Source organism: Marmota flaviventris, chromosome 8 (assembly GCF_047511675.1).
Source record: "Marmota flaviventris isolate mMarFla1 chromosome 8, mMarFla1.hap1, whole genome shotgun sequence".
Classification (NCBI taxonomy): domain Eukaryota; kingdom Metazoa; phylum Chordata; class Mammalia; order Rodentia; family Sciuridae; genus Marmota; species Marmota flaviventris.
This window is the reverse complement of record NC_092505.1, coordinates 130956603-130983174: the sequence shown is the minus strand read 5'-3', so window position 1 is coordinate 130983174 and position 26572 is coordinate 130956603. Positions and strand designations below refer to the sequence as shown.

At 34.1% G+C, this 26572-nt stretch overlaps 1 protein-coding gene across 2 annotated transcripts in view; it reads right to left on the bottom strand.

Annotated features, from left to right (window-relative positions):
• The window catches only part of Pik3r4 (phosphoinositide-3-kinase regulatory subunit 4), a 73036-nt gene extending 48551 nt beyond the window's left edge, over positions 1-24485 (bottom strand). For both annotated transcript variants that reach the window (XM_027933829.2, XM_027933830.2), the window contains exons 1-8: positions 24424-24485; positions 23980-24194; positions 22270-23042; positions 14356-14489; positions 11218-11800; positions 7918-8052; positions 6133-6354; positions 675-848 (exon numbers count right to left, since the gene is read on the bottom strand). In XM_027933829.2, the coding sequence (XP_027789630.1) occupies positions 675-848; positions 6133-6354; positions 7918-8052; positions 11218-11800; positions 14356-14489; positions 22270-23002 (1981 nt within the window). In that variant the 5' untranslated portion in view covers positions 23003-23042; positions 23980-24194; positions 24424-24485. The remainder of the gene's footprint in view (positions 1-674; positions 849-6132; positions 6355-7917; positions 8053-11217; positions 11801-14355; positions 14490-22269; positions 23043-23979; positions 24195-24423) is intronic.
• Positions 24486-26572: the final 2087 nt, after the last annotated feature.

Below are 26572 nucleotides of genomic sequence, written 5' to 3'. Positions count from 1 at the left end.
TTAGCATTTGCCATATGTATTTGTTTGCTATAATTCTGCATTTTCAAAGTTTGAGAAAAACAGATCCTTGTATAAAGCTCAAGGAATAAATTCCTTCCACTGGTTCATAAAATTACTAATAGTACTTTCAATACTATGAATTGTTTACTACCAAACAATGCAAGAACAGATGTCATAAACAATCTTTCACATCCAGTGGTCAACTTGAATAATGGTCAAGTGCCCTAAAACTAAGGTGTTTGGGGGTTATTTTGTTTTCGTACTGGACTAAGGTGTTTTGGGGTTATTTTGTTTTGGTACTGGGGATTGAAATTAGGGCCTCATAACTCCTAAGCATGTGCTCTACCACTGAGCTACAACCCAAAATACACTTAATCTTCAGAATAGTAAACACCTTATGCATATCATGTTTAAAAAAATAATAATAAACACTGAGTTTTTTCAATGGTCACAAAGATTTAACAACTGATGAAAACAAAACAATACTTCCCAACCTGAGATGAAGGAAATAAGTCCACCTGTCTCTTGCATACATGCATGCATAAATGTACACATACACACACAATCAATACTTAAAATAATAAAGTTACAATGATAAAGTTACAATAGAAATTTTATGAAATTATTCCCATACCCTGATTTTCCCATTCTAAGTTTTCAAAACAGAAACTCACCAATATCACTGGCAAATTCATAGACATGGGGTTTTTGTAGTAGTCCTAACTGGCACATACAGGTAAGTGCATTAAGAGCTTTCACAATAACAAATTCCTCAGCATCACTGAGACCTTGTTGCAGCAGGGGCTTGAGAATCGAGGAGCTTTGCCAGCCAACATAGGCAGCAACACCTGAAAATGAAGAGCAACATTAGATAATTACTCAATACCTGAAAGTATACATTATCACTATATAAAACATTAAAATTAATCAAAAGCCAAATATATTGATCAACAACTCAGGAAAAAACACTGCACTTCCTACCCAGCATAATAAATGAAAAAGACCCATACCAAAGCAAATCATCAAGAAATTCTGGGACATCAAGAAAATGCAAAGATCCTAAAAACTTACAAAAAGGAAAATATAGGTCTCCTAAAAAGGAAGAAGAATCAGACTGCCATCAGATGATCTTCAGCATCAATGGAAGCTAGAAGACAACAGAGCAAGACCTTCAAAGTTATGAAAGCAATTCTATACTCAAACTGTCAAATAAGAAAACAAAAAGTTAAGTCATTTCAAGACATGCAAGGACTACAGAGGTTTATTTCTCATGCAATCCTTCCTAAAAAATGTTTGAGGATAAATTCCAGTGAAATAAAGAAGATGGAAAATGTGAACAATGGTAGATGTAAGCTAGGAATTCAAGGGGGGAAAAAAGATGATGCTAACAAAAACCCAGAACTCAGTCATCCCAAATTATAAATAAAAGCCAATAAACTTCAAGAATGTCATGAAGAAAAAAAGTGAAATAGATTATAAGCAACAAATAAAATCGTTAAGAATGAAGCTAAATATTATAAATATGAAGATAGTATATTATTTTTCTCTAAAAAAGGAAGACAAAGGAATCTAAAACTCCTGGACAAATAAAAGAAACTTAACATTAAATAAATTAAAATGTGTAATATAGTCACAGAAAGAGGGAAAATAGTATAATCTACTGACATTGCTACACACAAGCTCAAGTTAGGGAAGGTTCTTGGAACTCGGACTGTGGTGAAATAAATATACTACTTGGCTCTACATTCAAAAAAATTACATTCATAATCATGTAAATTTTGTTCTCAACCTTTAGACTCAAGTCTACACAAAGCACAAAAGATGTTACTATGATTACAAAACAGAAGGTAAATATTATCCTATGACCATGAAATTACTATTGAGAAGTCAACTGGAGAGAAAGAAAAGAAGGCATTAATCCTCTTGTAGTACAAATTAAAAGTAGGGCAATAAGACTAGTCTGAATTACATAACGTTATAACAACAATAAACAAAACTAAAGCACTCTGGAAGATAATAATCAACTGACAATTCAAAAACTGACAAGGGAAGAGAAATCAAGGCATGGTTAGGAGTCAGTTCAATCTTCATCTGGCATAGAAAAAAATTCAAGAGATAGCATTGAAAGTTTATAATACTGAAAACAGTATTATGAAAATATTATTTAGAAATACTGGTAACAAATCATCTGAAGACAAAAGTCCCCAAACACAAACCTGGGTAGTATGCCTCTGTAAATCACAACTACTGCCTTCCATATATTACATTATATATTTTGAATAAACTAGATAACTTACAAAAGTATATTTCCCTTGTGACAAAAAGTAATTTCAGAAATGTTTCCTTTAATAAAAGGAAAAATACTACCAAAAATTCCAGCAGTGGGTCATTTAGAAACTTGACTAGCTGAAATGTACAATAAGCTTAAACATATATGGAAATGAAGAACATTATGGAAATGAAGAAACAACATCTGGAAATTTACTTTACCAGATACTAATATTGATTATATAATAATGTAAATATAATATGTGTTCAAAATAGGAAGATCTATGGAATAGAGTGTATACCCAGAAAAGTGACCCTAATAGAAGAATACAACAGGTGATAAAGAAAACTTCACAAACCAAAACAAAGTGTTTGATAAATACTATTGGAGAACCTGGCTTACTTACTAAGAAAATAAAATTTAGATTGTATTCGCCAAAAAAAAAAAACAATTAAACCAGCAAATTTCCAAAATAAAGCAAGAAGAAGAAAAGCATACAACAGATTGATTTAATTCTGGAATGGGAAAAAGTATAAAAGCAAAAAAAAAAAAAAAAATCACTGAGCAAAAGATCATATAAGTTGACTACATAAAATTCGATTTAAGAAAGTCTATAAAAACAAATATCATCAAGTTAAAACAAACTGAGAGAAGTATGTGCCTTTAAGATGATAAAAAGTTAATGTTCATTATGTGTATATATAAAAGACAAAAAAAAATCAACACACATAAATAACTCCATCAGAAAAAAAGGGTCAAAATAATGAGTTAAAAAACATAAAATAAGAAATAAAAAAATTTTCCAATTTGATAGGTAAGCAGAGAAATACATGTCAAATATAACCCCATTATCATTTTATCCTTCCAACAAGCACAACTTAAGGAAAGCCTATTCCTTTGCTGCAAGGATGGGCAACATTTAATGTTGATGGGAGTGGAAAGTGACATAATCTTTTTGAAAAACTTGTAAAATGTGACAAAAGTTTTAAAAACATATTAGTATTCTTTAACTCAATAATTAAAATATTTAATCTATCCTAAGAAAATAAACAAAAATAAATACAATCATATGCCAAAAATAATGTTTTAATCAACAACTTATGCAGTAGTCCCACAGGATTATATCACCTTGTGACATTACAGACGCCCCTTAGTTTGCATATGTACACCCATCTGAAAATGATGAAATCACCTAAGGGTGCATTTCTCAGAATGTAACTCCATTAAGCAGCACATGACTCTACTTAAATACCTAAGTATTTTACTTAATCAAATAAATATGTAAAAGACTATCTTTTAACATGATTAAAAATAAAAATAATATAAACTTTCAATAAGGCTTAAATGAACTGATAAAATTATACAATGAAATAATTTAGATCTATTAAATTATGATTTCAAAGAATTTAATGACATTTAGATATGCTTAAAATGTTACTAGAAAAGTTTTAAAAACAATAAATTAAATTAAGAAGTAATATTATACATAGCACTTATATATCAGGCATTACTACATTTGTGAATTTACTTTGTATTCACAACAAACAATTAAATGGATATTTTATCTCTATTTTACAGATAGGGAAACTAAGGCACAAAAAAGATTGAAATAGCTTTCCCAAGAACAACAAACTTAATAAGAGACCAAGTTAGAACTTGAACTCCGAGTCTGTTTCCACAGTGCCTGCTCTTGACCATTAATACATACAGAATAGGACAGATGGGATAGAAAGAAAAAAGAAAGACCTGTAGGAAAAAAACGCCAAAACGTTAAAAAGTTTGTATGCAGGATGCAGGGTTAGAAATATTTGCTTGCTTTCTTGGTTTCTGTATTCTCCAAACTTTCTATAGCATGTATGTATGGTTTTTATAAACAAATAAATAATCAATGAAAATTAATTTTTATTGAAAAAGAACTAATATATACTTCAAAACACATATGAATTGATCAATAAATGGGGGAAGTTCTGGGACCATTATTTTCTAAGAAAAGAAATAAGATTATCTGGAAGAAGGAAAAAAAGAAGCAAGAAAGACAAAAAGATGTGAGAAGCAAAGTATAATATATTCAGGAACTGAGGTGGACAGATTCCTAAATGCAAATCTGATAAATGCATCAATAAACTAATGCAAAAATAAAAACAAAACAAAGATGTCAGAAAAAGAGAATTACAGAAATTTCCCTTAATAATAACATACAAAAAAGCTAGAATTCCAAAGGTTTTCAAATCAGAAAGTATCCTTTTTTCCCAAAACATTATATGATAGCATTTACAGAAATAACAATCTCATTGCCACATAGGTTTCTTTCGTTTTATTTTTTAAAATTTTATTTAGTTTCATGTTTTAATACCAGGAATTAAACCTGGTGCACTTTAACACTGAACTACATGTACTCTAGCCCTTTCAATTTTATTATTTTTTTTATTTATTCTTTTTAATTATACATGACAGTAGAATCTATCAAAATATTTACACAAGAATGGAATATATCTTACTCTAATCTTTTTTTAAGGAAAAAAAATCCAACAGCAAACCTTATAGCACTTACTTTCCTACATTACTAAAAGCCAAAACTTAAAGCCTTAGCTTTCTGCTATATCATGAAAGAGTATATATCACCAGGCACAATTTCCAATGTGTAGAAGAGTTTTTAACCTTTTGGAGGTAACAGATCACGTGGGATCTGTATTTAGCATATAACATATCATAAGTGACCTAACCTAAAATTGGAAAGATTAGAACATCTAACAAGAAAGGAATCAATATTATTCAAAAAATATTAAATCCTATCTCAAGCATGATTTAACACACTTCAAACAAAATCCAATTCATTTATTTATAATTTTGAATTTAAATGTAAAAGGAGTTATATTACTAAATTAAACATGCCTGTCTTCTTTGATAAATTTGAAAATCAAGATTGCAAAATGAAAGAAAACAAAAAGAGTTGCTTAATTTTTCAAAAAAATTTCAGTTTACACAAAGCCAAGTGTATAAATTTTAACTTTCTAATAGACTGTCAACCATAATTATATTTTAACTATTTTCTAATTCTAAAAGTAATCCATATCCACTGTAGAAAACCTGACATAGAAAATATAGAGAACAATTACCTACTATCTCAGACCAAGAAATAATCACTCTTATACTTTAGTATAACTGTCTTTATTACAAACAGAATTTGTGTTGTTTTTTTTTTTACATTTAAACAACTGGGATCACACTTTAAGACTCACAACCTACTTCACATACTTTAACAATATTTCATGATATTTCCCAGGTAATTATTCTTTTAAAACACAGATTTCAATAAGCACATGCTATTCCTTCACTTGGACTGATAGTTCAATTACAAAAGCACTTTTGATTAACTAAAATACATCATCTAAATGCAACATGAAAACAAAAATATTAAGAATTCTCATTAATGAATTTGGTAATATTATTTACCTATCCTTCAGCTTGAATAAGTATTTAAAAGTATAATTTATTAATCTTAAATATCAATTTTATTTATTTTTGGTACTAGGGATTGAACCCAAAGGTGCTGAGCCATATCCCCAGCCCTTTTTATTTTTTATTTTGAGACACAATCTCGCTAAGTTCCTTAGGGCCTTGCTAAATTACTGAGGCTGACCCCAAATTTGTGTTGCTCTGGCCTTAGTCCCCCAAGTCATTAAAAATAATTTTTTTTAACTTTTTAGGAATAATCTTTTATCATTGTGGGGGTTTATTTAATTTTACACACCAACATCTTTCCCTCAAAAGCTTCCAAGTTGCAGAGTTAGCAGATGATGAATTTATATTAAACAAAAACAATTACATTTTAAAATTGAAATTTCATTAACTTAACAACATACCGACTATACTATCAAAGAAAGCTCCACGCAGATGCCAATCATTCTTATCATTTAGGAAAGTGATCATATGGGACAACAAAACATCATTGGCTTTCTGACGTCCAAAGAATACACACAGCCTTGTTATTCCATTTTCCATTAAAGTCTGTTTCACAATATTTTCTGGGTCACTTAACAAAGTGACAACTTTCTGCTGGACCATTTCATGTAAGGCTTGGAGTTCTGCCAAAAAAAAAAAAGGATCAATTTTTAGACTGGGCCTTCTTTCTTACTCCTTGGAATAACAGGATGATGAAGCCACTTTGTATAGTCTATAATCACTATGCTTTTCCACTCTTCCACATTCTGATGAATGGGCAACTAAAATGTAAATTGAAGAATATCCTAATAAGCAGATGCTATAAGTATGTTACTATCTAATTAAATATCTCTACTTATGAATTTAAGAAGAAAATGAGAGGGAAGTACCAGAAAGTAAACATTACTCCAAAATAATGACTTAATCAAGAACTTGAAAAAGATCAGACTGTCTCTGGATATAATAAATATAATGGTACTAGGCAATATGTTTAGAAAGCATTTTCAAATGTTGATTTATTATTTTAGAAAGCCAGAAAACATACTGCCAATCCTGTCAAGGCTTTATATCATTTATTCAGCCACCTTTTCTGAACTTATCTTCTACTCATCTTATCCCTTTTCATTTATTTACTTAGCCTATCTTCCATTTATTAAAAGTTCAAGAGTACAGATCATTCTTTTATTCACTACTATATCCCCAGTACTTAGAGCAGGTTCATAATTGACTGATGCCCAGAATATGTTTAACAAATATTTGTTGACTAAAGGAAAGAAAGCAGAAACTACTCCTGCTCCATCCAGCTACTACCAAGGCAAAAGGTGAACAGGTCACTACGCAAAGTTACATACTCAACAGTAAGAAAAACTTTAGATTTAACTCCTCGAAAGTTTTAATATCTAAATTCACTGTCTACAAAGGTCCAACTGCTATCACAATTGTCTATACATAAAAATCCATAAACAAGATTTCTCTAGTTGTCTTCAACTAAAATCACCTTGGAGCAGATATGATTTTACTTCTAAATCTTCCACTCAAATATTAGCTAAAAACCTGTTAAAAGTTGTGTGGAAATCAAGACAGAGGCCAAGTATGATGATGCACACCTATAATCCCAGCTACTGGGAGGCTGAGCAGGAAGATTAAAGTTGAAGGCCAGCCTCAGAAACTGAATGAGACCTTGTCTCAAAATAAAAAATAAAAAGGGCTGGGGATGTAGCTCAGAGGACCCCTGGGTTCAATCCTCAGCACAAAAAAGAAACAAAGAAAGGAAAATCAAAGACACAACTTCAGTGAGTTTATCATGACATCTGTTCTTTACAATAAATGCAATGGGTTTTAATAAGTAAATCACACAGTATAAAATATAAGCAATTTGTGATTAAGGATACTCAAAATGTACTGACATAAGAAAAGGTTTAGATTCACTAGCTATGTTTCCTTTTTTTTGAGAATTTAATAATTCAGCTAGCTTTACTGTTCACATACATCAATTCTGGCTGAAAAACAATTAAGTTTGGAATCTAGGGTGTCTAGCTGATTATTTTCCAGTTAAATAACAATGTATGTACAAGGTTAGAAAAAAACAATCACAAAGGACCCATCCTATCCAAATATCTGCAATTTCTTCATCTCCCATAAAAACTACAAATGACAGTTTTAGCAATTCAATCTAATAGGAATTTTAGGTGAAAAAATTACACAACCTGTGTCATAATTCCCATTCAAATGTGTAACTTCATCTATTTCTTCGCTATTAGGGTCATTTTCCATGTTGAGATTTTTTAACTGTACTAATTCCAGGAATCTCAGAGCTGTTTCTGCCAGTAGAGCTATGTTTTCTGTAAGATAAAGAGGGAGAAAATTTATAATAATTATAATTGTAAACATTTGTGATGCTTACAACTTTTCCTAAGTCTTTATAATTGTAAGTAATAACCATAAAACTAAGGGGAAACTTAGGACTTTTCAATTTAACTAATCAAATTTTCAGTAACTAATTTCATAATCTACAACTATCTCCAAACTGCTGGTTTTAACAATGAAACATCAGCTTTATTTAAAATAATAAAAATAACCCAATACAGACACACAAATATAATGAGGGGGAGCTTAATTCTTCTACAAAGGCCTACCCTTTAAAAATTACTTGGCAGGTCAGAGATATTTATTAGACTAACATAGAAAATTTTAAATTAAAATAACATCAAGCTGGGCTTTGGAATCAGAAACACCTGGACTCAAATCTACACCCTGCCACTTACTGGCTTGCTGTTTAAACAATCTGAATCTGGCTTTCTTCACACATAAATGGGAATCACAGCTACCTTAAAGAGCCACTGTCAAATTGAATAAATGACTGCTTTGAAAGTGATACTCTGAAGTTCTTAGTGGAACAAAGTAATTTCTACTATCATGTTTACTATCAATTATATCTACTCTTCACTTGTATTTTCATAGTCCTTCCATTTTTATTTATTCCAGTATCTGTATCCTCCCTTGCATTCCCATTTCTATGCTTAACATAGGACACAAAGACTGTACTTTTCCTTCTTAGCAATGAAGAACTGAACATAAAGTTGACCTACTTAAACTTAAAACTGACGTCTTCCCTACTTTTTAAAAAATCTATGAAATTAAAAATGCACCCTAAATAATAGTTGAGGTTTTTGCCTGTTAAATACAGTGATTATTTTCATCTTGGGCTCTCACTCCCCACCATTCTGAGTTCAACACCACCCTGAACAGATCCAATACTAAACGTTAAGTATGCAAGATTTTAATGACCTATAATGCCTGCTCACCCTAAACACAGGAAATTTCTTGGCCATACACTGGTAGTAAGTCAGAATTCTAGATAAATACCCCAACTGTGAAGAGTATGGTCGTTCCTTGGTGTCCATGGAGGAATGGTACGAGAACCCCTTTTGGATACCCAAATCTGTGGATGCTCAAGTCTCTTATGTAAAAATAATAAATAAATCTATGCATATCCTCTCATATATTTTAATTCATCTGCAGGCAACTCTAATGCCTATATAATGTTATTTAAATGCTATATAAATACTTGTTACACTGTACTGTTTAGGGAACGATGATTTTAAAGTCTGTACATGTTAGGCAATCAATAGTCGGTTCAATCCATGGAGGAGGAACCCATGGCTATGGAGGGCCAAATATATATATGTCTTTATTAGGAAAAGTCTCTTACTTCCATGGGCACTTTTAAAATCTGAGTAGATCTATGATTATTTCCCCATGTAGGTCCATAAACACAACACACTTGAAAGTTCATTTTAAACAAGACAGAAATCTATGTCAGTATCTCTGAGATCAAAAAAAAAAGTACATTGATTTTAAACTTTATAATGACTGACATGTATGGTTTAATTATACTTAATCAAATAGACTATCTCTTCCTTTAAAAAGCTTCTTTATCATGCACTGGGCCATGAAGGAACAATGAAAGGTACTGACAATGACCATGGGTTATCATGGACTGTCACCATTAAGATCCAGAAGACCGGAAAAGCAGGACTGCTTTGAAACCAATATCTAACCGAGCAGCTCTAAGAACTGAGAATTAGATCACACAGACTTGGTTCACGTTATTTAGGCTCTTCTAATCCCAATTTCCTAACCTTTAAAATGAAGACACTGTAACATTTATTACTTAAAGCTGCTTCAACTCACAACTAATCCTTGCAACAATCTTGAGCAGTAGGTTCCTTGACACCTAGGAGGATTTGTAATAAACAGCAGCTATTATGCTATGGTTAATAGTAATCAGGTATCAATACGTTACTATGGCACCTATACATCAAAACACATGGAATACACTAGGCCTTAAAGGATCATAAAACCCTGGAAAGAAAAATACAACTTAATTTTTTAAATTTATAAACTTTTCTGTTATCTAACTTGGTTTTCTCTGTTCCATTATTTACATTTGCCAAATGAATTATAAATATGCTTGTTATAAATAATAAGCTCTACTGTGCTTAAAGAAATCCTGGATTTCTAGACCTAAAGTTTATACCTATACAATTATGAAAAACAGAAACCAAAAATAAACAAACAGGCAGAGATAAGTATAAATAACTATATACGTATGGAAAAAGAAAAACACCCAACAACCACCAATCCCTTTGCAGATGAGCCTAGAGATAAGACTAGCGCCTAAAGACCATTTTTTACATGCTCCATTAAAACAGTGGCAGGCAAATCATAAAATGAATAAACTAAGCAAGTTTCTTTCAAAAAAGTGACAAAATTACGACTATATACAACCTATGTACTCTTTACAAAGACTTCAAAACAGAAGCTCTGACTTCCATCAGAAAACAAAATAAATTATAATACTACATATGTTTCAGTGACATTTTCTATATTAAAATAAGCATTCAGAATTGACTTTAGGAGCTAAAAATATAAATCTGTATCACTACCTTTGAGTAAGAATTGCAAGTGAAATAGGTAGTGGTTTGTAATAGCACCTCATCACAAAGAAACTACACACCCTAAGCACTAGAGTAATTAGAAGAAGGACCTTAAAATTCAGAAAGTATGCTAGTTTCTTTGAATACAAAATTACTCCAAAAAACTAATCTTTTTCAATAGTAGACTGTTATAACCTAAAACTGAGAGCTACACAAGTAGATTTGTTCTGAGAAACATCAGAAAGGCCTAGAAACACTAGATCAGAAGCACATAGTTGTAAACATTAGCCTTATTCCAAGTTAAATATAACACTACCAATAAAAGCATAAGATTTTGTATTTTATACTTTTTTACTTGATAATTCTAACTACTTCAAAAATGGAAGAACACACAAAAGTTGAATCCCAGGAATAAGATTAGCTATAAATACATTAAAATTTACACAGATAGTTCAAAGAGCCAAGCTCACACTTGTAATTTCCAAAGAAATCAGAAAAATCAGAGGTATTGTAGTCACTAACTTTAAAAATATCTGAGTAGCTACAATCTGGACAATAAAATCTTACCAGCATAGGCTAGTCTAACAATAGTAGCATCATCTTGGGCTAAGTGGGCTATGCCTGGCAGAATGTATTCTGGATAGATATTGACATCATTGCGAGGAACCTCTTTGACAAGAGCAAGAACTTTGGTCAATGTCCTCAAGGCTTCAGCCCTCACTCTAGGAACAGAGTCATTGCTGAAATGCAGAAGATATGGAGTAATGCGATCCAAAAGGATTTCTACACTTAATCTTGGGGCCAAATGGAGAATAAGTTCCAAAGCAGCAAGTTTGGAATCACAGTATTTAAGAGTCTGTAGGCAGGATGTTATAACAGACACCAAGATAACCAGCCCATTTTCCTTAGGCTCTCCTTCTGTTTTTTCTGGTAGATCATGTCCACAGAGATTGTGAATAATGTTGCCCAAATCCTTTCGTATAACAAGAATACGCTCATCTGCAGAGAGAAAAGTTTCCTTAGCAAACTGAGCCATGTAAGGCTGAAGGAAAGTGTAAAATATTTCAGGGAAGGCATTGCCACGCTGCTGCTTTAAGTAATCTTCAGCCTCTAAACGTTTATCTGGCTCTCGATGAATCATCTGAGTTACCTATACCAAGGGGAGAAAGGGAATAAAAATAGATTTAAGAACAGGAAATTAAACCAGATGAAAGTTATAAGGGCAATTTACATGTGACTTAAAGGGTTTCTGAGGTAATTCTGACTATCCTCAATCTTTATCTCACAAACTACTTTCAGAACCTGAATACAAAAAAATACAAAACTCTACTATCATCCTAGAAAGTAAAAGGAAATTACATACTAATGTGTTACAGATAGTCCTGACATATAACATTCCCCATTTATTAAAACAGGGTAATAATATGTTGACACCTACAATTCAAAGATTCTTAAACTTTTGTGAGCAGATGACACTACTGAGAATCTAAGAAAAGCAATGGATCTTCTCCAGAGAAAAATATATAAACAAAATTTTTGCAAATAAAAATTATATACAATTATAGAAGGAATCATAGAAACCTTGAACTCCATTTACATATGTCCTGTTCAGATCTCTAGTTTAAAACTGTACTGTCACGTGCGAGGCGCTTGGTTCAATCCTCAGCACCACATAAAAATGGAAAGTAGAATAAAGGTATTGTGTCCAACTACAACTAAAATATATTATATATTAAAAAAAATCCAAAGAAATAATGTACAGTTTAAGTATATCTCTAGGATCTAGTCAAAAGGGGAATATGTGGAGGGTATTTGTTTTGTTTACTCTGCAGTACTGGGAATTAAACCCAAGGCCTTGGGAAAGGTAAGCAAGTTCTTTACCACTGGCCAACACATCCCAGTGAAATCACTGGTTTGAATTTTTCAAATAATGTTAAAGATGGACGGGAGGTATAGTTCAGTAATACCTAGCACATACAAGACCCTGGGTTCAATGACTAACACCACAAAAAATAAAAATAAAAAATAATGTAAAAGAGATATTAAGCCAGGCATGGTGGCGCACGCCTGAAATCCCAGCAGCTTGGGAGGCTGAGGCAGGAGGATCGAGAGTCAAAGCCGTGAGGCTCTGAGCAACTCAGTGAGACTTTGTCTCTGAATAAAATACAAAATAGGGCTAGGAATGTGGCTCAGTGGTTGAGTACTCCTGACCCCTGAGTTTAATCCCTGTTACTCAAAAAAAAAAAAAAGAGAGAGAGAGAGAGATTAAATTCTGTGAACAATAGAAACAATACATACCTAATCTGAATTTATTCTGTTTTCTAGTATCATAAGGAAATAAAAATTTTTATTTATTTTTTATTAGAGCATTATAATTATACTTAGTATTTGGGTTCAGTTTGACAAAATCATACATGCAAGGAATTTGATTTCAATCACCATTTCCCACCCTCACCTTTCCACCTCTACTCTAGTAAATAGGAAACAAAATTTTTAATAGAATATAGTTTAAACTTTCCATTACTTAAAGATATAAAATATCATAAAGATGTATCTGGTTATTTGAGCTTTCTGATTATATTCTATATTACATATTACTATGTTGAAAAGTAACCTAAAACAATTACCTTCACATTTGGATTAAGTCTTAAAGATTAAACAAATTTACTCCCTTAACAGTTAAGAAAATGTTGGCCCAAAGACATATGAAGTTACTTTGCCAAATTAATAAATGCCACATTCACAGACCAAAAAAGTTAGGAATGCCAATTTATAATCCAATGTACTATTTACTGCATATGAGCTAAAGTGGCTTCTGCAGAAGCATCTTATTTTTTTAATATTTACCACTTTTAAGAGAAATTATATTCTATATTTCCCTACTGTCTTAAAGAGTATTCTAAATTCACCATCATCTTTTCCATGAATCAAAGTCATTATAACAAGCATCAGTTACTATATGACTAACTTAAAAAAGATATCCTCAGCCAGGCATAATGGAGCACACCTGTAATCCAGTAGCTCAGAAGGCTGAGGCAGGAGGATCTCTAGAGCCAGCCTCAGCAACTTGGCAAGGCCCTAAGCAACTGAGAGAGGCCCTGTCTCAAAATAAAATACAATAAGGGCTGGGGATGTGGCTCAGTGGTTAAGTGACCCTGAATTCAATCCCCAATACAAAAAAAAAAAAAAAAAAAAAAAACAAAAACAAAGATGTCCTCAAACAGTAATGTGTGTGTGTTTTAAGTGACCACCCATAGAATTTCTCATGCCTGTTCTGCTATACGAATTTTTGATTCTATAAATCCTCTTCCAGGCTTGCCTTAATTCAATTTTATATGAAATGGCCCTACACTATTGTATTATATTCAAATTGATGTTTCCTGTCTCCTTCTTTTCTTACTTGCAAGCTCTATGTAGGATAATCTCTCTAAAATCCAGGCACCTATTTGCAAATCTATCTAAAACATAGATGAAGATTATAAAAGAAAACAGATAACAGATTCTTTTTTTTTTAAGTCAAATGATCTCTGCACACAACAGGAAAAACATCAGTATATTTCTCCCTAATAAAGTAATAATAGGCTACTTGTATTCATCTATTGTTACTGCTTTTTTCCAAATTTATACATTCCAAGAGCAGACAAATGCAAAGGCAGGGACACGGTCCTATAAAGACTCTAAGGCAAATATTTGTAACATAGTTACCAATTCTCTGATACTGCGATCTTCAATTTTATTTAGCACTTGTTCAGGGAAAAAATGTCCATTTCTATAAGCCAAAAGTTGAGAGAGATCAAATAATGGTACACCTTCTGTAAAAAGCTCAGCTATCACACAACCTGGAAAACAGCAGATATCATTCCATTAGAAATGAGAAGCAAGAGATCATGCAATATAGGCCAGAATTCAGAAAATTCATAAAACTCAAAATGCCAAACCCCAAATAAAATGAATTCAAATTTTTAATGCAACATATAACTAGAGTAAAATAGATATCTACTGCTTGATCATTTCTAGAGTATAAAGTAAAAAAAGGGCACTTAATTTATCTCCCTTTAACGTAAAATTACTTATGTAAATGTACCTTTTGTAAAATTACTTTCCAATTCTATAATTTAAAATGGTGATATCATACAATATATTTTATATATACATATATTCGTAACAAAAAGTCACTAGAAACTGTTTCTGAGTAGAGACATATAGATATTTTAAGTTCACGAGGATCTGCTAAGAAGTCATGTCTGGTGATTCATTTATTCATCATTAAACAAAAAGCTGAATGATTTCTACTATAAACTAGGTACCAGTAGTATATAAAATCCCAGCCCTCATGAACCTTTCATTCTAGAAAGGGAGAGAGAAAATGAATAAATGAACAAATATGAAATGTGAAATACTAAGACATGTGGCAGTAAAATTTGAGGTGAAAGAAGAAATAACTCAATTATTTTGCACTAAGATATTCTTCAAACCAGAAACTTTAAAAAGCATCTACATTCCCAAAAGAAAAAAAAAAATTTAATTGAATCATCATATGACATGCATTTAAGTCTTAAAGAAACTATTAAACAGCCTAACCTCACAGTCTTCATATTTGCAAGTTGTCTCTGCCCTAAATACTATTCTCCCACGTATCTGGTGGCTTAAACCTCCACTCCAGATCTTTACTCAAATAACATTTCAGCTGCCTTTTTTGATCACTTGTTTTAAACTTCAAAACACCACCACAATATCATTATATTTATATGATATAAATGAATATATCATATTAATGTAAATTTAAAAGATGTTTAAAGCACATTCCTTTTTCCCTGAAAAATACTATTTTTCTCCAGAACATCAACTGTTAGATTATATGGTGTTTCTTCATTGTCTATACATTCACTAGAATGTAAACTCCATTAGGAAGAGATAATTATTTTGTTCACTGAAAAATTCACAGCAACTAAGATCCTGACATATAACACCCAATAAATTTGTTAAAATTAATTTTTATCTGTACAGTGTCAAATTTTAGAATAAAAATTTCCATTTTTAGAATAAAAAATAACCATGCTATTAAAAACACCATAATTGACAAGGCAGAGAAGACCTGAACAATACTGTACACCAACTGGATCTAATAAACATCAATAGAACACTCCACTCAATAAAAGCAAATTTTTCTCAGGGGCACATGGAACATTCTCTAGACCAGACCTATACTAGGCCACATAACAAGGCTCAATACTATGGTTTGGATATTGGTTTAAGTGTCTCATATGTTCAATTTCAATCTTTATGAGGTATTAAGAGGATTAAAACTTAGTATCTGACTATGATGTTCAGAGGTGGAGCCTCTGGGAAGTAATCTGGATTCAAGTTATTAGGGTAGAGCCCTCATGATTAAATCCTGGTAGCTTCAGAAGAAAAGGGAGAGAAACCAGATACACAAAGACACATGTACAAACTCTGTTTCTGACTATATGAAGCCCTGCACTATCTCAGGATTCTGCCAGCACCAGATATGGCCCCTTGACCTTGTACTCCCCGCCCCCCACGGAAACATAACCAAAAATAAGTCTCTTTTTTTTTTTTTCTTATAAAGTAGCCTGCCTCATGTATTCTGTCAGAGTAGTGGAAAAAGGGAGTAACACTCAGTAAATTTAAAAGGAATGAAATCATTCAATGCCTTTCAAACCACGATAAAATATGAAATGTGAAATGGAAGACAATTTGAAAAATTCACAAATATATAGAAATTAACATAATCCTAAACAGATCAAAGAAAATTATAAAATACTTTGAGATGAATGAAATAAAAATGAAAAATAAGAAACTTAATGGATATAACTAAAGCAGAAGAATAAATGCACCACTATAAGTACTAATATTAAAATATAAGAAATAGCTCAAAAAATTATCCTTAAAACACAAAAAAAAGAAAAGCCAACATAAACACAAAAAATCCTCAAAATATTAGCAAACTTGGGCTAGGGATGTGGCTCAAGCGGTAGCACGCTCACCTGGCATGCGTGCGGCCTGGGTTCAATCCTCAGCACCACATACAAACAAAGATGTTGTGTCTGCCGAAAACTAAAAAATAAATATTAAAAAAAAATATTCATTTTCTCTCTCTCTCCCTCTCTCTCTCTCTCAAAAAAAAAAGAAAAATATTAGCAAACTGGATCTAAGATTAAACACCATAACCAAGTAGAATTTATTCTAGGAATGCAAGCAACTCCTATATATGAAAGTCAATAAATGAATATATCATATTAATGTAAATTAATAATAGGGAGACACAAAATCATCTCCATGGAGACAGAAAATACATTTGCAAAATCCAACACTTTCATGGTAAAAGTACTCAACAGATACAGGATACATATAAAAGTCCCATAGCTGATAACACAGTCGTGAAAAATGGAGTGCTTTCTTCCTAAGATCAGGAACAAAACAAAGACGTCAGCTCTCACCACTTCTATTCCTGTTGAACTGAAGGTTCTAGCCACTGAGAAAGTGGGGGAAAAAGATACAGAAAGGGAGAAAATACTTGCAAATCATTTCTTTGATAACAGACTTGTGTCCAAGTATACATAAACTCTTACAATTCCATAATAACAAGAGAAATGTTTTAAAAAGACAAAGGATTTGAATAGAGGTTTCTCCAAAGGAAATATATGAATTGTCAACAACCATATGAAAAGATGTTGGGCTGGGACAATGGTAGAGCATTTGCCTAGCATGTGTAAGGCACTGGGCTTGATTCCAATACCACAAAAATAAAACAAAACAAAGATGTTTAACATCATTATTAGGGAAATGCAAATCAAAACCATATTAAGTACTACTTCATATCTACTGTATTTGCTATTTAAAAAGATAAGTGTCAAGAAGGATGTAGAGAAAGAAACTGAAGCCTCAGACATTGCTGGTGGAAATATAAAATGGCACCACTTTGAAAAAGCCTGATAATTTCTCAAAATGCACATTAAGTTATTATATGATCCCACAATTTCAAGATGTTGAAAACATAAGTTCACACCAACACCTATACATGAATGTTTGTTCACAGAAGCACTATTCAAAAAAGCCCAAGAGTGGAAACCACAATGTCCAGCATACAATGGAATATTTTATTCACCCATAACACATCACAACATGGATAAACCTTGGAAACATGCTAAGTAAAAAAGAAGCTCAGAAACAAAAGGCCACATATTGTATGACCACATACATATGAAATGTCCACAACAGGCAAATCTGTAGAGAGATTTTAATAGTTGCTAAAGGCCATAGAGAGAGAGGAAATGAGAAGGGAGTACTAATGGTTTTCCTTCTGGAGTGTTGAAAATGTTCTAGAATTAGTGATGATGGTTATACAACTCTACTAATATATTAAAAATCACTGAATTGTACAATCTAAAAAGGTAAATTTTATAGTATGTAAACTATATCTCAATAAAGTTAGATTTTTTAAAAGAGCATATAGGGTATGCTACTTTGTGTAAGAAAGAAAATTGAAAAATTTGTATTATGTGTATACATACATGTGTGTATATATGTGAACATGCATGTGCATATTTTCTCCTTACTTTAAAGAAACAAAACACCAAAAGGTAAAACAAAAAACAATGAAGTTGGTTACATACACTGAGAGGGGAAAATGGGATTAGAAGGGATACTTCACTTTTAGTGTAATTTGACTCTGAAAAGCATACTGATATTCCCATTCAAAAAATTAAATCAGTAAGAATGGGAATGAAAATAAATTGAAAAACAGTGGATCTAAATGTATTTCATCAGGATATCACAAACACAATAAAAGAGGGCCAAAATGGAGCTGGCCAAAAAGAAATTCTGACCCATCCTTATCCAAGAGTACATCATAAGACTCTCCTCATTCCAAAGGGGTTCTGCCCCATAACCTCGAAGGAGGAATTCTACACGGAAAGGCCAAGAAGAATACTGAAGCAGCCAGTCCTTCCTGGGTATCCCCACACAGTCTATTAGAATTAGCTTATACTCTTTATCCAATCATATTTTGACACAGTTGTCCATGCTTCAATCATGCCTATGCAATGAACTCTCCATAAAAATCCAAAAGAGGGTTCAGATATAGGGTTCGGATAGCTTCCCAAATGCAAGGTTCCTGCAGGATGGCATGCCCAGAGAGGGCAAGAAGCTTCCAAGCCCTTTCTCCCACACCTCTGTCTACTGTAAGACCCAAGTAACAGAACACTCTAATAGCAATAAGCACTATATGGTAACATTTAATATCATTCAATACACACTAAAAGAGCTAAGGTTCCTTGGGGAAATATCCCTTAAGTTTCTTATCTTGCATTTTCACTGAGACAAGGTAGATTCAGTATCTTGTGCCAAAAAGAAATGCTAAAAAAAAAAAAAAAAAGATGAGTATGTCACAAGAACACAAGAGTCAGCCTGAGGGCTGGGGATGTGGCTCAAGGGTAGCGCGCTTGCCTGGCATGCGTGCGGCCCGGGTTCGATCCTCAGCACCACATACAAACAAAGATGTTGTGTCCGCCGAAAACTAAAAAAATAAATAAATATTAAAATTATTAAAAAAAAAAAAAGAGTCAGCCTGAAAGGGAATTCCACAAGCCAAATCTGAAACAACCAGCACACCAAAACAATTAAGTACAGTAACAAATATGCCCGGCTGAAAAATTAATAATTAATGAGTTCATGCCAATTATAAATAAATGGAAAGAAAGGATACATCAGATAACACCCAAAGAAGGAATATTCAATTAAAAAACAGAGGGGAAGCCAAGGGAGAGCCAGGCACTGTGGTGCATGCCTGTAACCCCAGCAACTTGGAAGGCTGAGGCAGGAGGATTTCAAGTTCAAAGCCAGCCTCAGCAAGTAGCGAGGCCTAAGCAAATAATAAAAATTAAACTAAAAAGGGCTGAGGATGTGACTCAATGGTTACCACCCATGGGTTCAATCCCTGGTACCAAAAAAAAAAAAAAAAACCACAGAAGCTATATATAGTTTATAGTTTAGTGGTAGAGTGAATGCTTAGTTAGCATACACGAGGACCAGCACCAAAACACATACAGCAAAGGAAGAAAAGGGATCAGGAGTGGAGAATGGGGAACAGGGGGACACTGATAAATATAAAATCTGATGAAAACCAAACCATTTCAAAGAGGGCTCTACTCATTAAGTGACCAGAGTCAGCAGAATACATACACTTCACTTCTCCCAAACCAGTAGTCAGGGACCATGAATACTAGCTTGAGGGGGTAAAAAGCAACATTCCGAACTCAAAGATTCAAGTCTTAAGAGTTCTGGAAGGTAAGACAAAAGCCATCCATCTATTTTTCAAACAAACAGAAAGGCCTACCTTTAGCCAAAATGCAGGACTCTTTAGTTTGCAAAAACAAGCCCTGAGTTAAGAATTTGGAAGTGTACAAAATAATACACACAAAAAGGATCAATATAAACTTGCCAGCCCCTGAAATTTTAAACCTATGAATGAGAATGATCCCCTGAAGTTAGAAACTAATCAGATTTCTAAGCTAAAGGAGTATTATTTATAAAGTTAATAAATTTAAAAAGTAAAAATGGTTCAATAAAAATTTAGATAAATGTATTAGTCAACAAAGTTTAACTCTGATTCAGTTTATACATAAATGTGTGTGTGTGTGTGTGTGTGTATTTTTTTTAAGTGAAATGGAAGTATGTTCCACATGTAATAAACTAGGTCCTCTCAAGAGACAAAACCCAGAGTTTTCCACATGGCAGGTTTTTATGTTTGCTCTGGAAATCTCGCACCTCATGTTAAATTTCTAATCCTGTTATACATGTTGAGTATCCCTTTCCAAAATGCTTGGGACCAGAAGTGTTCCGTATTTAGGAGTTTGTTTGTTTGTTTGAAGAGTTTGGAATATTTGCATAGACTTTCTTTACTAGCTGAATATTTCTTACCCAAAATTCACAACTGTGCAAACATTTTGCACTATTAGGAAGGGTCAAAGATTTTAAGATTAGGAAAGATTAACCCATATTTACAACCTGGAGGCTGAATCTATCCTATCAAGAACACTCCTCAGGGTTATCTTGGGAAACAGATTAGTGAATTGAATGGACCAACATAGGTGCAATTCTATGCAACAATTCATTCTCCTAGATGAAAGTATTCTTCACTAATTATATTACTTTTCCTAAATCATCTAAAATTTGGCTCAATTTATATTTTTTCTTGAGTAAACCTATGGTTAAAAATAAGGTTATATCAAATCATCACAAAATTTACCAGAAATTACACTGAAGCCAGAGTTCATATGGTGTGTCAGAATACTATCTTCAATCCACTTCTGCTCTTTATCCCAGAAGTTCCTAGATAACCTGTAGTCCCTAGCCCAGGTTCATGTGGTCTGCATACGTGAAAAAAAAATATATGAATGCATGGTACATTTTACCAGAGACATAGTCCAGTAATTTTTTAAGGCGATCCAAAAAGAGCTCAAGAATCATTTCTCTACAAACTCTCTTGGCTTACAAACTCATTTCATTAGCTACAAATAGTATTGCTTAATAATTCCCAAATATCCACCTTCATCTCCAATTTCTTCTCATCACCAAACTTTCACAGCCTATTGTGTATCTTCTCTGGACACCACCAACTATCTAGCAAACAGACCTCATTATCTTTTCACTCCTACCTGTTCTTCCTCATGTGTCTCCTATCTCAGGACCAACATTGCCATCCACAGTTTCTCCAAGAGCAAAAGGAATTGAATGTTCATGACTTTGTCTCCTAGTCACAAAATCCTAACAATTCTATTTACTATCCCTTAAACATTATCATTTCTGTCTATTCCCTCCAACTCTGCCATAACCTTAAGTCAGGCACGATCATTCTTAACCAAGATTGTGACAGTTTTCTCCTAAATTGTTTTCTGTCTCCAGTGTGGATCCCCTGCAATTTACTCCCTATGCTTTATCAATGTTTTGTCTAAAACACATATCCAACAGACTAGCATGGGCATGCCACACCCTTTCTTATCTATATTCCTGATACACTAATCTACTTGAAGTGTCCTAACACATCAGTATATCATGCTCTGTTCTTTAAGCCTTTGTATAAACAAGACTTTCTGCTTGAAACAAACTACCCTACCAAAACTAACCCCTAATCATCTCAATTTAAATGTCAATCTTTTCATAGAAGGCTTCCCTGATCTTGCCTCTCTACCCATCAAACCCCCATGTACACTTATTTAAGCACCTATGTGTTTGAATAAAACACCCTAGGCTTATCACCACCATAGCAAACACCAAAGTGAATGTCATCTTAAAAGAGTAACATATATTATCCATCAGATAGAACACTATCTGACACTATACTAGAATTACACAAATACTTTTAAATGTTATATTAAAAGTAATATAATTAATGTAACATGTAACATGGCTAGTGAAGGAATGATGCTTCTATCTGAAATGGTATATGAGGACATACCAAGAAATTAATTTTTGAACATCTGGTAACTTAAAAATAAGCTACATTTCTATGTTTGGCAGTTTAAAAAGCTTAATGAGCTGTTAATTTACAAATGAACTGTTAATTTGCAAATAAGCAAATGTGACCAACTCAAATACCTGCTGAAAAGATGTCCATTGCTCTCTTCAATTCTCCTCTTGTTCTCTGATTGCTATTTAAGTCTACAAGTGGAGTTGAAGGATCTCTCATATACTCTAACTCAGTAGCAAACATACCACCATCAACAAAACGTTCAGGAGCAATGTAGCAAGTCCTCCTTCTTGAAGTATCAAAGAAATAGTTGAAATCTGCTGGGTTGTCCTCTGGAAGATAAGTGGGTTTAAAACTAGCAAAATCAGTTAGAAGAACCCAATTCCAACTGGTAACCATAACATTCTCAGTCTTGATGTCCCCATGACGAACTCCAGATTTGTGTGCCTGGTCCACAGCTGTCAGGATCTGGAAAGCAATCCAACGTTTCTCAATGTTATTTAAGAATGGACGGGTACTGATGCGATCATAGAGGTTGTCTCGCACATATTGCCTAAACAACATAGCTGCTTTCTCAGATGCTTTTTCTGCTGCTTTCTGGAAAGGAAGACAGTTCTGTGCAGAGTGCAGCCTGATTTTTAGTTCCTCCAGCTCTTGTTTATAGCTGGTTAATGGCAATGTGGGATCCTGAATTGCAAAGACCTTTACAACCACCAGGCCTTCTCGATGCTTTGCTCGAGCAACTTTAAAAAATCGAGTACTTCCAAGGCTTTTATCATATTCAAAGTCGTGGATGTCTGAGAAATAACTCTCCACAGAAAGGATCTGGGAAGGAGCAATGCCAGCAAGTTGATTTCCCATGATGGCAATATTTCTGGGTCAGTAATTTAGGATACAATACCTATTTAAAAGAAAACAAGTGAGGGAGAAGAGAAGAAATAAAAAAAAAAAAAAAAAAAGAAGGGAGAAAAGAAACAGAAAAACAATATTTGGTCTCTTCCAGAAAGATAAATGTACAATATTTCTCTTCCACTGAGAGCATGATACCTAGCTTTCTGAGCAATCTCTAAACTTCAGACACATTTAACTACACAGATCTCTTACTATTTTTTCTAAAAAGATGCTGTTATTTCATGTGGTCCTTTCTAGGAGCTCAAATGTACTTACATAGATCCCCTCAACATTAAGCTGAAAATGTTAAAATGTGTATTTACTGATATTTGGATTTAAAATATTCATGAACTTTTTACTGTGCTTGGGGCTATGGGGGTCACAAAAATACAATATGACACAGCCCTTGCTAAGAATCTGCAGTTTTCTTGGGGGGAAGATAGACATTAAAAGCTCACAACCAAGATTCACCTAATACAGGTAGGTCACTGAGTTCCTTAAAGTGTAAGGCTAAGAGCCACAAAATCAGTATCTCCTGGGCCCTTCCAGTCTAATTCCAATATGTTCTCCCACCTGTCTAAAACAAGGTGCAGAGTCAGGCATGGTGGCACACGCCTGTAATCCCTGCAACTCCAAAAGCAGTAGCTGGAGGATCAAATGCCAGGCCAACTTCACTAACTTAACTTTTGACCCTGTCAAAAAATTTTAAAAATTAAAAAGGCTAGGGAAGTAATCCGATGGTAGAGCACTCCTGAGTTCAATCCCCAGTGCCAAGGGGGGGGGGGGGGGGAAATCAAATAAAGTGCCAACTCCTCAGGTTTGCAACAAGAAACCAAGCCAGAGATTTTTTTTTTTTTTAAAGCCAAAATACACATTTGCCCAGCGTTATCAGGTTTGCTGAAAATTAAGTCCCCCAACCCCACCTCTACGCAATATAAACATTTTACCCTAGGCGTCCGGGAACTGTCAAAAATCGCTGAATAGCTCACAGTGAGGTCATGGCAGGACAAGTGGGGGCCTGGGCGTGGAAGGGCGTCCGCAACTGGGAAAGTTGTCTCTCTGGGGGGTCTTCCTTCAAAGGCAGGACGTGAGAAGTAAGGGAAGGAATGCAGAAATGTCTCAATCTCCTCTCCGGCGGCCCGCAGAGGAAAGGCAAGGCACACTGAAAAGATTCCACAGACACCTAAGTAGCTGCCCCCGCCAGCCCCCTACCCGCCCGCCCTGGAGGCCCCCGCGTCCCAGAGCCTCGCTTCCTCTCGCACGGGTCGCTAGACCCCTCCGAGCCCTCCTCCGAGGCCTCACCACCAGGCCGGGAGGTAGAACCGGCGGGGGTGGCGGGGCGGGGGGTTGGTGACCGCCAGCCAGTCCCAGGAAAACACTACTTGACGTACTTCAGCTTGCAGCAAACGCCGAACGCCCGGGAAAGCAGCCGGTCTGACCCCACTTCCTGTCTCAGAGCGGAAGTGACGCCTGAGACTTGAGGAAGCGCACCCTAGGAAGCTGGTTGCTAGGAAACGAGGAAAGGGGATGGGCCCAGGGAGACCAGAAAAGAGAAAGGGGGATGCGCTGGCTGAGGGAAGTTAGAAAAAGAAAATAAGTTTCTTTCGTTCCCAAATGCTGAGAATTCTGACATACCCCACAATCTGCTTGGACGCCTCTTCACTTCCGGGACACTAGAGTTCTCTTTTTCCCACAATTTTTTATTGATGCATTCTAGTTGTAATAATGATGGGATTTGTGTTACATATTCATACATGCACACAATATAACGATATAATTTGGCCAATATCATTACCAACACTTCTGCCCTCCCTCTCGTCCTCCCACTCCCAGGTCCCTTTCCACTACTGATCTCCCTTTGATGTTCGTGAGATCCCCCCCACTACACACACACTTTTCCTTTTTCCTATCTTCTGCATATGAGAAAAAAACCTATGTCCATTGACCTTCTGAGTTTGACTTATTTCGCTTAACGTAATGGTCTCTAATCCCATTCATTTTCCTTCAAAATGACATGATTTCATTTTTCTTCATGTCTGAATAAAACTCCCCAATGTATATTTACCACATTTTCTTTATCCAGTCATTCATTGATGGACACCTAGGCTGGTTCCATTGTTTGGCTCTTGTGAATTTGTGCTTCTATAAACGTGAGTATGCAAGTATCACTATAGTAAGAATTGTTTAATTCTTCAGGATAAATACCAAGGAGTGGTACAGCTGAGACATAAGGTAGTTCCATGTCTAGTCTTTTGAGGAAACTCCATACTGATTTCCATAGTGGTTGTACTAATTTAAAGTCCCACCAACAGTGTAAACATGTAGAACAGAGTTCTTTAAGAAAACTCACAGGCATGTTTAGGAAATTAATATATCTCAAAATGAATTTTTAAGAGGCTTATTGAGATAGAACTTACATACTCTAAAGCTCACCTATTTAAAATGTACAAATCAGTGGTTTTTATCTGGACATTTCATTTATGTAGTATACAACATGTAGTCCTCGTGACCATTTTTTTTTTCTGTACGAGGGACTGAACCCAGGGGTACTCTACCACTGAGCTGCACTCCAAGTCTTTGTTATTTTATATTTTTTATTTTGAGACAGGTCTTGCAAAGTGCTAGAGACTGGCTCCACACTTGTGATCCTCCTGCCTTAGCCACCCAAGTCACTGAGATTACAGGCGTGGGCCACCACGCCCAGCTTGTGACTGACTTCTTTCAATTTGCCTCATGTTTTTGAGGGTTATCACTGTTATGATTTGTACCGATAGTTCATTTCTTTTTATTGCTGATATTCCATTGCACGTATGGGTTTAACACATTTGTTTATTCGCTTGTCAGCTGCACATTTATTTCCACTTTAGAGTTATTATGAACAATGCTAGGAACATCCATTTATGTCTTTGTGTGGTCATATGTTTTCATTACTCCTAGCCAAAAACCAAGGAGTAAAATTGTGGGTTCTCTTTGTAACCTTATCTTTAACATTTTGAGAAACTGCCAAACTGTTTTCCTAAGTGTTCCACACTGTTTCCTGTTCCCACCAACAATGTAGGAGGGCTCCAATTTCTCTATGTCCTTGCTGACACTTGTTATCTTTTTTATTATAGCTATTCTAGTGAATGTGAAGTGGCGTGTCATTGTGGTTTGGGTTTGCATTTTGCGAATGACTAATGATGCTGAGCCTCCTTTCATGTGTGTATTGGCCATTTATATATATCTTCTTTGGAGAAAAAGAATGTCTTTTTAAAACCTTTGTCCGTGTCTAATTTGGCTTATTCGTCTTTTAATTTTTGTGTTATAAGAATTTTTTTTACATACTGAGGATTACAAATGTCTTATCAGAAATATAATTTGCAAATATTTTCTCTGTGTTGTCATTTCACTTTCTTGATGTTTTTTGAAACACCAAATGTTGTAAACCAAAGCTATTTTTCAGTACTGGGGACTGAACTCAAGACCTTACACATGCTAGGCAGGTTTTCTACTATTAGCTACATCCTCAGCCAATTTTTTAAAAATTTATTTTTAGGCAGA